General features: G+C 36.3%; 1 protein-coding gene across 1 annotated transcript; it reads right to left on the minus strand.

Moving 5' to 3' along the window:
- Window positions 1-9,910: 9,910 nt before the first annotated feature.
- si:dkey-111e8.4 (uncharacterized protein LOC793802 homolog) lies at window positions 9,911-14,400 on the minus strand. Its single transcript, XM_053485226.1, has 4 exons — window positions 14,350-14,400; window positions 14,154-14,196; window positions 10,502-10,654; window positions 9,911-10,417 (listed from the first exon to the last, which is right to left on the minus strand). Exons 2-4 carry the CDS (start codon window positions 14,156-14,158, stop codon window positions 10,012-10,014), a joined length of 564 nt encoding a protein of 187 aa, XP_053341201.1. The 5' UTR covers window positions 14,159-14,196; window positions 14,350-14,400; the 3' UTR covers window positions 9,911-10,011.
- Between the last annotated feature and the right edge of the window lie 935 nt (window positions 14,401-15,335).

A 15,335-nucleotide genomic window follows, 5' to 3' on the forward strand; every position in this document is an offset into this window, starting at 1 on the left:
GGTGGACCTCATTGAATCTCAAGAGACAGCACAATGTCCCCTCTACTACTCTCTGACTCATCCAGCTCCCCTGGGTCTGGACGCGATGGCCCGTACGTGGCCCAATTTGCGTTCCCTCCAATACCTCTGCTCCCGGAAGTCCTGGCGAGGGTCCGTCAACATGATGGCTCACCTTGGATGATTCCAGTGAGGAGGGATCTTCTGTCTCAGGCGCAGGGGACAATATTTTATCCCCGATCCAAGCTTTGGAACCTTCATGTTTGGCCCCTGAACGGGACCAACTAAGTCAAGCTGGTCTCCCAGCCATCGTAATTGACACCATTCAAGCCGCTAGAGCTCCCTCCACTAGGAAAGCTTATGCCCTCAAATGGAATGTTTTCGAAAGTTGGTGCATGACGAAGCAGGTAGACCCAATCCACTGCCGAATTGTTTCAGTGCTGGAGTTCCTGCAAGATAAGTTGCCCTCTGGCTTGTGCCCTAGTACCCTCAGGACGTACGTAGCCGCTATTTCAGCCTGCCACGTTCCAATCGAGGGGGTTACTGTGGGAAAACACCCTTTAGTTGCCCGTTTTATTCATGGAGCTAAACGGTTGAGGCCACCCACTAGAGCCACGACCCCTTCATGGGATTCATCTATCGTGCTTGAAGGTCTAATTGACACTCCTTTCGAACCGCTAGAGTCAGCGCCTGACAGGCTTCTGACTCTTAAGATCTTTTTTCTTATGGCCATTACTTCTCTCAAAAGGATTGGAGATCTGCGCGCCTTGTCAGTCTCCTCATCCTGCCTGGACTTTGCCCCTGGGCTAGTCAAGGCCATTCTGCATTCTCACCCGAACTATCTTCCGAAAGTTCCATTTTCAAACATGCACCCTGTTGTTCTTGAAGCCTTCTGTCCTCCACCTTTTACAGCTTCGAGCAGGAGAAACTTCACCTACTGTGTCCAGTACGTGCTCTTCGGATCTACGTCCACCGCACCAGACCGAGGTTATATAAGCCAAAATTGGGCGTGTTTGGTACACACATGCTTCACAATCGGCAACATGAAAAATATTCCCATAGTGTTTTCACGCAGAATCTTGTTCCCGCCTTTTTAGGGAACAGGGTTACAGCAAAGTAACCCGAGACGTTTCTCAGTACATTGCTCCATTTATCAAAACTGTTAATAAAACGCCTTTTCGGGTTTTTGCTTGTCCTTATCTGTTGAGTCTGTTATTCCATTACACTCTGCTGTTTCTTTTCTTTAAAAAATGTCATGTTTGTATAGTTGGGTAGAAAATACCAACTAAGGATATGTTACTCTATATTCCACTATCCTGATGCCTATATATTAAAACATAATAATGCAAAGAAAGGCTAAAATGCTCTGGGGTTTAAGGGCTACATACTCTTACAAACAATGATTAGTTTACTTTTTTTTATTAAAAAATTAACTGAAAAATAAAATACATTCAAATATTTTGTTATTTGTTGTTTGTTGTATGTGGTAGACCACTTTTTGTCTGTGAGGAAATGCTGGCCTATTCTACTAGATACCACTTATATTTAAGACCTGTGAAATGCACTGCAGCTACAGGCCTTATGTATCCCTGGTCCCTGGTTTTGTTAAGCATTTAAATATTATTACATTATTGTTATTATGCAGATTAGATGCCAGCACTACTGTAGGTTATTCAGTATTATATTCAGTCACAAATGAGGCTATTGTGAACTACTGTGAATAACATATCATAAAAATACTGAGATGCTCAGCCTTCTAATGGTGTATTTCTTTTTACCACATTACCCTCAAAAACATGTTTGAGCTCCAAAAATCTACATAACTTGTACACCACAAAAAACAAAATGCAGAACATAAAACAAAGTGCCAAAGATCCAAACATCCTTTGACTCACTCCAAACTCAAACCCTGCCAGGATGTTAATGACAAATTAGACTAGTTTTAAACCACAAACCATACATGTCTGAACTTTTTTTCCAAGTAAAGGAATTAAAAAAAGAAGAAACGTTTTTCTTTTCCAACAACAACTTTTGGGGCTAGACAGTGCTTTTTGGAGGAATGGAAATTTTGAGAGACCTGGCAACCGTGCAAACCAATCAAAACTTGGAAGGAGAGCTAACATTTATTTAGCCATATTTCATTTTGTGGAATTCTAAAGTATTACTTTCTGTTATATGTTTTTTAAGGGTCATAACAGATCATGCAAACACAAACACATAGTGTCGTTATCATATTGCACTTATTGCAAATGATTATTATTATAAATTATTATAAATGCTTTTTTATGACCGTACATTTGCTTATGTTTATTTTCCTCAAAGAGCCAGCACTTTTGTGCACTCTTAAAATTCAGGTTAAATATTTCCAGATGTGAGTTATTGTTTAAAATGAATGAAAACATATTTTTTAGCCGTAAGAATGTTGTTGTGCATGGTGATTAAGTTAATTTTAAACTAATCTGTTGGAATATAGAGACTTACTGACAAACTTCCCTATTTAATTCACCCTCACAAATTAATTGGCCAGACTGCAGGGTGGTGTAGTGGTTGGCCTTGTACCTTCAGGGTCCGGGTTTGATTCCTGTCTTTGTGTGCATAGAGTTGTTCTCCCTGTGCTTGGTGCATTTCCTCCCAAAGACCTGCAGGATAGCTTATAATAAGAGAATATAGTGTGAAGTTGTCACTTTCAGCTTCAAAGTAAATTTTTTCATTAGTTAACTTTGTGAAGCAGGATAGTTTTTATATTCAATTAAAGATAAACTTTAACAGCTATAAAAGAATAAGTAAACTTCCTTCATACAAAACACATTTAAAGTCCCATGGGTTCCACAATTGAAGATGTGTGATTTAATTGGTTGTGCAGTTTAATTAAAAAAATAAATTTGAAAGTTTGTCATTTCATTGAATTTAACGGATGAGCCAGTCTTTGGTTTAGAAGTGATTTACATTTTAAAAATTATTTGGGTAAATTTATAAACATTACATGGTCTGAAATCGACAAATTGCCTGAAAATCTGTTTGCAAAGCGAAAAAGGTGTTTCCATTTTATGCAAAAAAGTTGTGGCACGGTGGTGTAGTGGTTATAACCAACTAGATTTCATATTAACATCAATTAACATCAACTGTTATGCTGAACTGCCTGCCAACTAACACAGTATGAATGCAGATCAATTCCTGCTTTCTGTTTCACCCAGATGAGGATGGGTTCCCTGTTGAGTCTGGTTCCTCTCAAGGTTTCTTCCTATTACCCTCTCAGGGAGTTTTTCCTTGCCACTGTCGCCCTCGGCTTGCTCACCAGGGACTATCTGACCATTTTGATTCATACACATTCAAATTCCATACAAACTTAAATAATTCTTTTGATTTTGGAAAGCTGCTTTGGGACAATGCCAAATGTTTAAAGCGCTATACAATTAAAATTGAATTGAATTGAATGGTTAACACTGTTGCCTTGCACTTTCTTTCTGTGTGCATATTTTTGCATGTTCTCCCTGTGCTTGGTGGCTACAGATTAGGCTAATTGGTATTCCCAAGTGCGCTGCGATGGATTGGCCTTAAGTCTTCTGGGATAGGCTCCAGGCCCCCTGCAACCCTAAATACAGGATAAACAGTATAGACAGTGAGTGAGTAAGAAACTTGTGAGTGTACCGTATCATTTCTTGTTTCACAGTCATGGGCAGTGTGGAAATACCACCACCTACTGGACTGATGTGTGTTAGCAGGAAAAAGATCACTGCTTTGTACAACACATGACATTCAAACAATCGACAACACTAGTTTCCCCGTACTTCAGTGCTTATTATCTAATTTTAATCATTTTAATAGTTAAAAACATGTAAGAAATATAGTTTTAGTCTGACACAAAATCAGACATTAGTGGTAAGGAATCGCAAAGCCCCAAAACTAAACTGAATCAGACTGACAGTCCATCTATGATTTACACCTCTATGTACTGTAGAATATGAGGTAACACCATGCACAGTTTAAACATTAAAACAGTTTTGGAATTTATTAATGGGGCCTTCACTTGAAATTAATAAACCAATAAATTTCCAGTGTTCTAAACAGAATGCATTTACACAAAAACAAAACAGCAATTCCCTCTCTCCCTCTCTTTGAAAAATATCAGAAAACTATGCTGTTCAAATTCTACAGCTATGGATGGTGGAAAAGGGCCACACAGATGTGTGCAAAGCCACAACCTCATGCCTGCCATAGCACTTTCCCTTTTTTTCCCTAACATGCAATTGATCACATGAACAGTTAAAGAACTTCCCTAACACTTTAATGATGGTATGTAATTTATGAGAATTACATTGTCATTTAAAATATATGGGATCAGAAATCACAGAGGTCCAAAACCAATATTGTCAAATGCATTTTTTCTCTGTATTTATTCTATATTAGCTTTTGCCTCTTGCATGATTAAATATTATGCAGTCACATAGTGTGTGTGTGTGTGTGTGTGTGTCTGTGTGTAATACATTAAAACATTTCCACCACTGATGATATTCATGACCAACTGTAATCTACATCCGGCATTATCTTAGTCACTGTTAGCTTACATGTTTGTGCTAAGCTCCATAAGGCAGTATGTTAGCATGATTAACAGTATTATCTACATGTCAACCCTCAACTATTTAAGTGACATTAAAGGACAATGTTTCATATAAGCTGGCCAAAGCTAGCCAAAAATGAGGAAAAAATTTATCCTATCAGTTTTATATTATCAGAATAAGGATTTGTATGAGACTTAAAAACTTACCCATGGTGACAGCTTGGTGGGGTCTCAGTGTTGTTCTGAGGAAATCCAAACTCCTCCCACTGTCCAGAACATTCTGTACCCTTTATGTTAGAACAATTACTGTATATAACTTCAATTCAGTTGTACCCTAAAAGGTAAAAAATTGTATCATAGGTCTTTTCCAAACCATTAAAAACTAAACCAAATAGCTACTGTAAGCTAAAGCTATCTAAAACTGAATGAAATACATTAGAACATTTACACCACAGCTGATATTTATGAACATCTGTAATCTGCATAAGAAATTACCTTAGCCACCGGAAGCTAACATGTTTGTGCTAAGATACATGATGCAGTATGTTAGCATGATCTACATGCACATCTACATGCTACCCTTAATTATGCAAGTGATATTGAAAGACAATGTTACATAATAAAAGCTGGCCAAAACGAGGAAAAAAAAAAAAATAATAATAAAAATTTTATATTCTCAGAATAGGGATTATATAAGACCTAACACCTTACTTCCTACTCTGTTTTCTGTTGGATTTTCAGTGTTGTTCTGAAGTTAAACCCAACTTCTCCCACTGTCCAGAACATTTTTTACTCTTTATGTTAGAACAGTTAAGTACCTTCAATTCAGTTGTACCTTAAAAAGGTAAAAAGTTGTAGAGTGGAACCTCGGATTACAAGTAACATGGTTTGCAAGTGTTCCGCAAGACGAGCAAAGATTTTTAATAAAATTTTGACTTGAAAAACGAACAAGTCTTGGTTTACGAGCACCTCGGTACCTTGGTATCTCTCTCCCTTTCTGTATTAGCCTGCACTTTGTCATTGGCCATGTGCCCCTTAACAAAGACACACACACACCTCCTCTTGCCTTCATGCACACACTCCTCCTCCCCTTTTCCCCTTTCTTTCACACACACACACACACACACACTCTGGTCTACACAGAAACACTGCACTGTTGCGATTCTTTTCAAAGGTAATGTGCAGGTTATTATTGTTTTATTTTTACTTTACAGTAGTTTACATTTTTAGTATTTAGTATTAAAATATTTATATATGTTTTTCTTTTCCTGAAGTGCATATACATTTTGGCTGACTATGTATACACTCAGTTTTTGGCCCTATTCATTCTTTTATTTACACAGATCAGTCGTCCTTGTCCTTTGCAGAAAAATAGCCCCAAAGCATGATGTTTCCACCCTAATAGACTGTTGAACAATGGACTGTTCTCTCCGTTGAGGTCAGGAAAGAGATTCCGCTCCCTGAAGGCCAACACAGAGAGACTGAGGAGGAGCTTCTTCCCGCAGGCAATACGGTCTCTCAATCACAGTCACACCACCACACAGTACTGACCCACACACTGGACATTCTGGACATTTGTTTACACTGTTGGCCACTGCACAACTACACTTCGTGGTCATCAAATCAAATCACATCAAATCACTCCATCACAAGTCACTTTAAATAAATCACTTAAAGCATATTTGCACTGCATAAGTCACTTTTAATATGTGGATTGCACAACCATGGACATTACCATTCTTTTATTCCCATTTATTTGGCTGCTCTTATTGTTTTACATTTTTCCATATATTCTCCATATATTTTCTATATTGTGTATTTTTGTTTACAGTTACTTTATTTTTAACTTTTATTTGTATATTTTTATTTTATTCTTCCCTAGTTAAACTTACCCTTTATTTTAATTTTCATATTTATTTTCTATTCCTATTCCTATTCTTTTATTCTTAAGTCACGAGCAGTTGTCTAAGCATTTCACTGTGTATCGTACTGTGTATGACTGTGTATGTGACAAATAAAATTTTTTTTATTTAAATAATGCTTCACAGTAGGTATAGTGTTCCTTTGATGCAGCTTAGCATTCTTTCTTCACCAAACATTTTTACCAAAATATTGTATTTTGGATTCATCTGACCATATTACTCTCCCAATCCTCTTCTGGATCATCTGGACCTGGATATGTAATGGCTTAAGCAGGGGGACATTTCTGGCAGTGCCGGATTTAAATTCTTGGCGGCACAGTGTGTTACTGATGGTAGCGTTTGTTACTTTAGTCCCAGCAGGTAAATCAGGCCAAGCTTAGGCTACTAAAATCCTGGATTAGATCGGAGAATGTCTACGGTGACAAAGCATACGACAGGCAGAAGTAAGGGCTGTAAAAACATTGGAGCAGCAGCAAGTGGACCATTGGCACACACGTGTCAGGATCTGCACACAGATCTGTACGCAGATAACCTCTAGTAAGTTATAAGAGAAGTGACCTTAGAAAGATAAAGCTTTTACTGATAAAAAAAAATTATTAAATATTATTGAAAACATTTATGCAGCATTTAACGCTTTGAAATCAGTTTTTACATCTTCAAAACATATTTAATGTAAACAAGTTTTAGCATCAAACTCTTTTTGAATCCAGCTTTAAAAAATTTAAACCACGGAATTGTAATTTGGGTGGCCTGGTGGCTTAGTGGTTAGCACTGCCGTCTAGGCATCTCCAGGGTTCGTGTTTGATTTCTGCCTCGGGTCTGTGTTTGTGGAGATTGCATGTTTTATCTGTGCTCAGTCGGTTTCCTCTGCGTACTCCGATTTTCTCCCTCACTCCAAAGACATGCAGGTTAGTCTAATTGGCTTTCCCAAATGACCTATAGTGTGTGACTGAGCGTGGATGTGTGTGTGCCCTTTTATAGCAACGAATCATGCTTTAAACAAAACAACAAATTTTAACAGGAAATTAACAGAAACTAATGTTTTACTGAAGAAAATGTAAAAAGTATTTTAACTTGTAAAATAAAATCTACTTTAGATGTGTTTGTCAACACGGTCATTAAGGAGGTTATTAATGCCAGATGAATTTCCTGATGACCTCCATAACAAAAAAATCCATAACATGCTAGATAACTTATGAAATGTAATGAGAAAGCCAGTTTATTCTGTTTATAATTTGCTAGATGCAAATTTGATGTGCTTGAAATTCATAAATGTTATTATTAATTACCCCCAAATTTATTCTTATTTAAGATTGATGGTGTTGACATGTTATAATTGTGACTACACTGTCACAAATCTTTAAAATATATTCAATATATTAGCAGTTGAACAGTTTAGAGACCAAACAAAGTGTCATAAAGGGTTCCTTGGGGTTTTGATTGACCACAAGACTGCCTGACTTTATTCATTTTTTAGAATTGTCTGATGGTGACGTTGCTGGGCATGTTTTGTCCCAGTTTATAAGAATGACTGAAAAAAATGACCTTTTATCATTTTAAACAAATAAGCAAAATCTTTTGAAATAAAGAAAATCATTTATACTGGAGTTGTTCGAAAAAAGAATTGCAAAACACGTTAAAAAGCAAAGTCCTCAATGATGACTTAACACCAACCAACTGACAGTGGTCATATGTGACCAGTTGGACATGGATGAGCTTAGAAATAATTCATTTAACACCTTTGTACAGTACAGTACTCCTTTTTATTTTATAGCTGTTTACTCACAACTAACGATAATTAAGCAGAAAAGTATGCGAAGTGTGACCTAAGAAAAAACTGTACACACAGAGAGCAAGAAATATCAGGCAGAACGTAATGGAAAAGTCCAAAAAGTTCTTTGCCAAAATAAGATCAACAGAGATGCTTAGGAAGAGTTAAAAGAAATAACTTTCTGTTTTGTTTTTTTCTGGACACAAGAGCACAGATGACCAGACTCGAGACAAAAGGATCAATAGTTAATAATCAAATCCATTACTATCCCGTACTACACTCTATATTATTACACATAACCAAAATGTATCAATGAAGGTTGTAACTTTTTTGAATATTAATGAATTAATATAACTATAATTACTAATGCATAATGTCAATGTTTAAAATCATATAGGTTAATAATCAAATTATGATTTATGAATAATAGGATTATTTTATGAATAAAATTATTAATGATCAGTCTTTTATATAAGAAACAATTATTATAATTGATTATGCAATAATAACAATATTAAAATAATATAATCTAATGCAATCAAGCTTTGCCAAAATTAATAAAATTGACCCTAACTGTACTTAGCCAGGGTGTACTTAGACCCTAATTATAAAGTCCAATAATTATTTATTATAATCTTCAGATAATAAAAAGAATAAATAAATAAAGTATAATACAACTAAAAATTGACCAATAAATTATTTCAATAACTGTCACGTACTGGTTGTCTGAGTCGGTGAGGCATAAATTCTGAGGCATTTAAGATGTTCCTTTATTTAAGTTGTTCTAAAGTCACAATCTGAAACAAAAGCTCTTGTATTAAAGCAATCTTAATTATAACAATTTCTTATAAACACAACAACCTGAAGTGTAACTATAACCATAACAAATGCTAGACGCTATATTAAACTAAAACAGGCTATTTATACAGATGAACCTTATGAGTCGCCCCTGTGCTCCCCTCACCTGACCGAGGTGCACCATGGCAAACAAAGTCCAACTCAAACTAAACTACAACTAAAACACAAAACAAGTCTGGGCGTTTGTCGCCCTCTAGGGGTTAACCCTTACAATAACTTTAAAGAAAGTTATTAAATAGGAATTGGAAAATAAGCATAAGATTATTATGCATCTTAAAAAAAAATAAAAACTTTATTCGACGAAAAAACCCAAGTCTTCAATAGTCTAGTTAAGAAAACAGAAACAAACCAAACTTTCTCCAAAAAAAGGAAAAATTAAAATAAGATCTTTACGCAGACATGAATAAATATGAGACAAGAGGGGAAAATTACGTAATGGGGAGGTGCCACATCAATCTGACCTGAGCAAAATTAGCTTACATCTCATGAATATTAAGTCGTTTCTTGACTTAAGGGGGAGCAAACGATGATGTAATTGGTAAAGTGAAGGTATATAAACAATGTAAAATTGGGGAAGTGAGAGGAGCTTGCTGAATTTTCGTGGGGGTGTCTGGTGTCTTCTGGCTGGCCAGTCCAGTGCTGTCCATTTACTTTTGGTTGCAATAAACTTTTTTGCTCTTTCAATACTCAAGTAGTTGTTGGGTTTGTGTTTTAAACACAAGCACAAGCAGATTTCAGAACAAGCAACTAAACAGAAATGTATATGACTTGTTAAACAAAACAACTTAAAGCAAAACTGTGTAAGCCTCACAGCATATACTGTAGATAAAACATGAAATTCACAAATTCATGTTAATTTTTAACCCAGTGAACTTGACTTGCATGTTTTTTTTTTTTTTTTATGATTAGGTCGAATAGTACTCTCCACTTTCACTACTATCACTTTCTTCTTTAGAAGGAGGAACCTTGGCTGACTTAATTTTAGTCAGTGCAGTCACAGAGGGTTGTTTAGGAGGACTTGTAGATGGCATGTCCCATAAAGTGGATAGCCCTTCACTGGCAAAAGTGTCATCTGTTTTGGTGTGAGAGGAAGACAAAGGGTCTCTCTGAGATTGATCTTGTGATGTAGACGCAACCGCAGGTGTTACAACACCCACATCGGTGGAGTGAGTTCGGCCCTTTGCAATCTGTACAATCTTTAAAGCATGTTTCTGCTCTGTGATGATCTTCATGATGATTTTGGGTTTAGTGGTTGTATCCGAACCAGCTAAATGAATATCAGGGAAAGCAATCTCCATTTGTGTCATTTTTCTGAGAAAGAGAACAGGAGAGATTATCAAGTGTGCTTGGTTTTTCATGCATATTTGTAAGTGTGTTTAGTGTGTGCATTAGTACTCTGTTTTCCTGTATATACGATGGCGCCTTATGATGAAGCAGAGAGCAACGAGGATAATAACTGCCAGCAGTAGCACCACCACAAATATGATGAAAACATCCGATTGTAGCCACTCAGACATGGTGGTGACCCTAGTTCCACTCATACTTAAACTTAACAGCACACACACACACACACGCACATTACATTAATCTCATTATGTATTAGGTGTAGAAAGTATTATACTTGTAAGTATATACTGTGTATATTATTAGGTATAGACAATGACGTATAATAAGAAGGCAAATATACTGCATATACCAAGGTGTTGAATTAAGACTAAGAGTGTTGATTTAACACTTTTAAAGTTTATCCAGGTCCAATTGGTCATATAACCACTGTTGGTTGGTTACTTATCACGGGGGACTATATAAACTATATAAGGCTTTTTTTTTTTTCTCTGAACAACCCCAGGCTAAATGTGACACACATTTATACTGATCACTTCATTACCCTTTAAAAGTAATAAAACACTTTATTAAATCTGATAAACTGCAAAATGTATGGAATAAAACCATTGTCAAAAATAATCGAGCGTAAAAAATATATTTGTGTGTAATTCTGTATTTTGTCTGAGTTGGATTTTAAAATCTAGGGCCACAACAGCTTACAGATACGAGATTTTGTGTGTGTGTGTGTGTTACAATACAACTCTGAAATATACGACTGACCGGTTACAGACACAAATATGGAAGTATTATAGTGTCAAAACTTTTCAAAGCAAAATAGCAGGTTGAATTACATGAACTGAAAAAAAAAAAAAAAAGTGTTGCAATAAAAATGTTTGAATTTTTCTGCATTGCAATTTAATCTGAATTGAAAAAAATCCTTAGAGCATTTACAATGTTTAAAATTTTTGCCACTGCAATTTATTGTGGTTGTATATTTCAAGTGAAAATGTAATTCAAGCATTTAAAATTCAATGCAAAAATATTCAAGTTACTAAATTGCAGTTCAAAAATATTTTTAAGTGTCAAAAATACAATCTTCATTATTTTTCAATCTTACAAATTCAGGTAACAAAATTCAGGTCTTCACATCCGGGATATCACAGGAAGAGCAGTGGAGAGCCGATTGCTGTTGTCCGTGGCGTAGTGTACTTTAAAGTGTGCTTCCTGCTCCCTGCGCAGTCTACTTCTCAGAAACTGCTTACCGATCGGAACGCAGCTCTCTTAACTAACAGGCCGGGTTGCCAATAAACGGTTAAAATGACTCCTCTGCCGTAAACGCTGTTTTCAAAGCAAATTCCAGATATCCAGCAGCATCAGAGACAATAACAGTAAGACAGGTTATAGACTGCACACTGTATATCAGTATACAGTCAGTGTACACAGGGTAATGTGAGAACTGACCAGAGTTACTAGTGCAATGATGGACAAAAACCACAAGATATATAAAAAGGATATAAATAAAAAAATATATAAATTACAATAAAAAAGAGAAATTGGGTTAATTGCAGTGCAGCCATTGATGTACAATGTTATATGTGACAAAGTCACAGTGCGACAGGTGTATATGAGGCGCCGTATAGGGTTTAAATCAAACTTCACTCATACACACACATATGAAACACATACACATACATACAGTATATACTAACTGTTCAAATAACTTCATACTAAATATTTAACTGAAATGTTGTATTTGCGTTGCATAAAATAATTTGTGACAAAAATGTGTTTATTTTATTTTAATCAGACTGACATTAAACCGTACTATCCACACTTTACGTTTTTCTTAATTACAAAGTTTTTGTGTTTACCTTTATTTATAAGCAATATAAATTTAACAAAGTGTAAACAGCATGTATGTTGTTGCTGCTGCTGAGGAAATTATTCCCTTCTTGTTACTGAATGTAACTGTACAATACAGTAGCTCAGGGGCGGGAAACCCATCGCTCGCGCGTGTGAATGAAACAGCGCTGGCTTTGCTTTAAATATAGCGTTTACGGCAGAGGGTACATTTCAACACATTACACCCTTTATTGTGCAACTGGCAACCCGGCCTGTTAGTTAAGAGAGCTGCGTTCCGATCGGTAAGTAGTTTCTGAGAAGTAGACTGCACAGGGAGCAGAAAGCACACTTTAAAGTACACTACGGCACGGACAGCAGCAATCGGCTCTCCACTGCTCTTCCTGTGATATCCCGGATGTGAAGACCTGAATTTTAGCGACTTGAATTTTATTATCTGAATTTTGTCTACCTGAATTTTTAAGATTGAAAAATAACGAAGATTGTATTTAACATTTAAAAATATTTTTGAACTGCAATTTAGTAACTTGAATATTTTTGCATTGAATTTTAAATGCTTGGATTACATTTTCACTTGAAATATACAACCACAATAAATTGCAGTGGCAAAAAATTCAAACTTTTTTTCAATTCAGATTAAATTGCAATGTAGAAAAATTCAAACATTTTTATTGCAACATGTTTTTTTTCAGTTCATGTAATTCAACCTGCTATTTTGCTTTAAAGAATTTTGGCACTATAATACTTCCATACACAAAACTTGTTTTTACAACTTCTCTGTTACACGGACGAATTATGCACGAATGTTGTGTTACGCTGCTGTCAAAAATACGTCATTAAGGCCATATGAACAGGCATTACTATCCGAGGGAAGAGGAACCGATTTGGCACATGCTCCCCGCCACAGTTTTAAACTCCTAAAATTATACCTACTATAGTTAAACATCTCTGTAATTTTACTTCTCTTAAAACATGTCCGAATCTGTGAAAAAAAACCTACCTGAGACGATGAGAGAGCACTCTAATCTGGCTGCTAATCTGGCATTTTGGCGCCAGTGGTTTAAATTAAAACAGTGGCGGGGAGCATGCGCCGAATCGATTCCTCCTCCCTCGGATAGTAATGCCTGTGCGTGTGGCCTTGATGATGTATTTTTGACAGTGGTGTAACACACAGCATTCGTGGGCGTAATTTCGCAATTCGTCCGTGTAACAGCGGAGTTGTAAAAACGCTTTTTGTGTCTGTTACTGGTCAGAGTGGTACAAAATCTCGTGCTGTAAACTGTCGTGGCCGTAGATTTTGAAATCCAACTCAAACTCAGAATTACACACAAATCTTTTTACGCACGATTATTTCTGACAGTGATTTTATTCCATAAGAAATGCACCTTAAATACTTACGACGACACAGTCTTAAGTAAATTTAAAAAATAAACTTAATCGTTACTTCTCATTTAAACGATTCTGCAAACCGATTTACAGTGAATTGACTCCGCGAATTGACTTCCAGCATCTTCCTTAAGTAGCCAAAAAGAGCCGAATCACGGAGTCGATTCATTAATTCTCACAAAACGGCGCAGGTGTTTGTTTTTTTTTTCAGTTAAAATGGTAAAGATGAAGAGAAAGGTTAATAAATTGCTCCCGGTATAATTATTTTATTTATTTAAAATAAATATTTTATATATTTTTAAAGATTAACAGTATTTCACTTATTTTAATTGAATTGAATTTTATATTTTACTGTCAGATTAATATCAACTTACATTTGTTTTTGTACAACGTTTAGATTTATTACTTAAAGTCAAATTACCTCAGGGAGGTTAACTATCTTGGTGACATATTAATTTACCTCGTATTAACTTACCTCATTTTCCTGCTTAAAAGTTAGTCTGATTATTGTAGCACAACTGTTAAAAAAAAAAAACAGATACATATATAATTTCACCTCTAAGCTATTAAAAAAATAAACCCTTGTTTTTTTTTTTTTTTTTTAAAGTAAGCTAGCTTAACTGACACAGGAGTCCTAGATATCATGAGACAGCTAACTGACACAAGCTTACCTCAGGGTGTAGGAATAATTTTCCTTAACTAGGTGTGTGTGTGTGTGTGTGTGTGTGTGTGTGTGTGTGTAAGAGAGAGAGAGAGAGAGAGAGAGAGAATGATGTAACAGCCACTACTGTACAACGATATATACCATTGCATGTATGCATGTATGTCTGTTTAAGGTGTGTTGCCCCGCCCTCGGTGTGTTGCCCCGCCCTCGGTGTGTGCGCTGCAAAGATGTGTGAGAAGATGACGACGGAATAGGAGCGTGTGTGCTGCTCTCCTCCCAAAAGCGCTTTCTACTCTTACACCTTCCTTTGGTTCTATTCGTGCTCTTGCATTGTGTTTTGTGACGTTAAAGCGATATAGACGATAAGTGAGTGAAAGTAAAACACTGTACAGTGGATCTCAATGACTGGGAATTTCACCAAAAAGTGATATTATATATATAATATCCTATAAAGTCTGCTGGTGTTCTGACATTTGTATGTTTTTTTAATTACTTATAAACATATTAATGTCTGATTACACTCTATTACACTGGGTGGTACGCTTCTTTTGGGCTTCTCCACACCGTAACTCTCCTGGATGTGGGAAAGACAGTTAAGGTAGACTCATCACAGAACATTACATGTTTCACATTGTCCACAGTTCGAGATTTTCACTACTGCACATTACCCTGGATACTGTGGCTCTTGATACATCACAAAGACTTGCTGTCTTGGTCACAGATGCGCCAACAAGGCGTGCAACAGTAGGGTTAATTCCTGTCTTGGGTCTGTGTGCATGGAGTTTGTAAGTTCTCTCTGTGCTTGTGAGTTGTCCTCACCCTGTCCAAGGACATGCAGATTAGACTTATTGGCGTTCCCAAATTGCACGTAGACTGAGAGTGAATGTGTGTATGTGTGTGCCCTGCAATGAATTGGCACCCTATCTAGGGTGTAATTCCCCTTGTGCACTAAATCTCCAGGGATTGACTCCAGGCCCCCCACGACCCTGTATA

Source organism: Clarias gariepinus, chromosome 24 (assembly GCF_024256425.1).
Source record: "Clarias gariepinus isolate MV-2021 ecotype Netherlands chromosome 24, CGAR_prim_01v2, whole genome shotgun sequence".
Classification (NCBI taxonomy): domain Eukaryota; kingdom Metazoa; phylum Chordata; class Actinopteri; order Siluriformes; family Clariidae; genus Clarias; species Clarias gariepinus.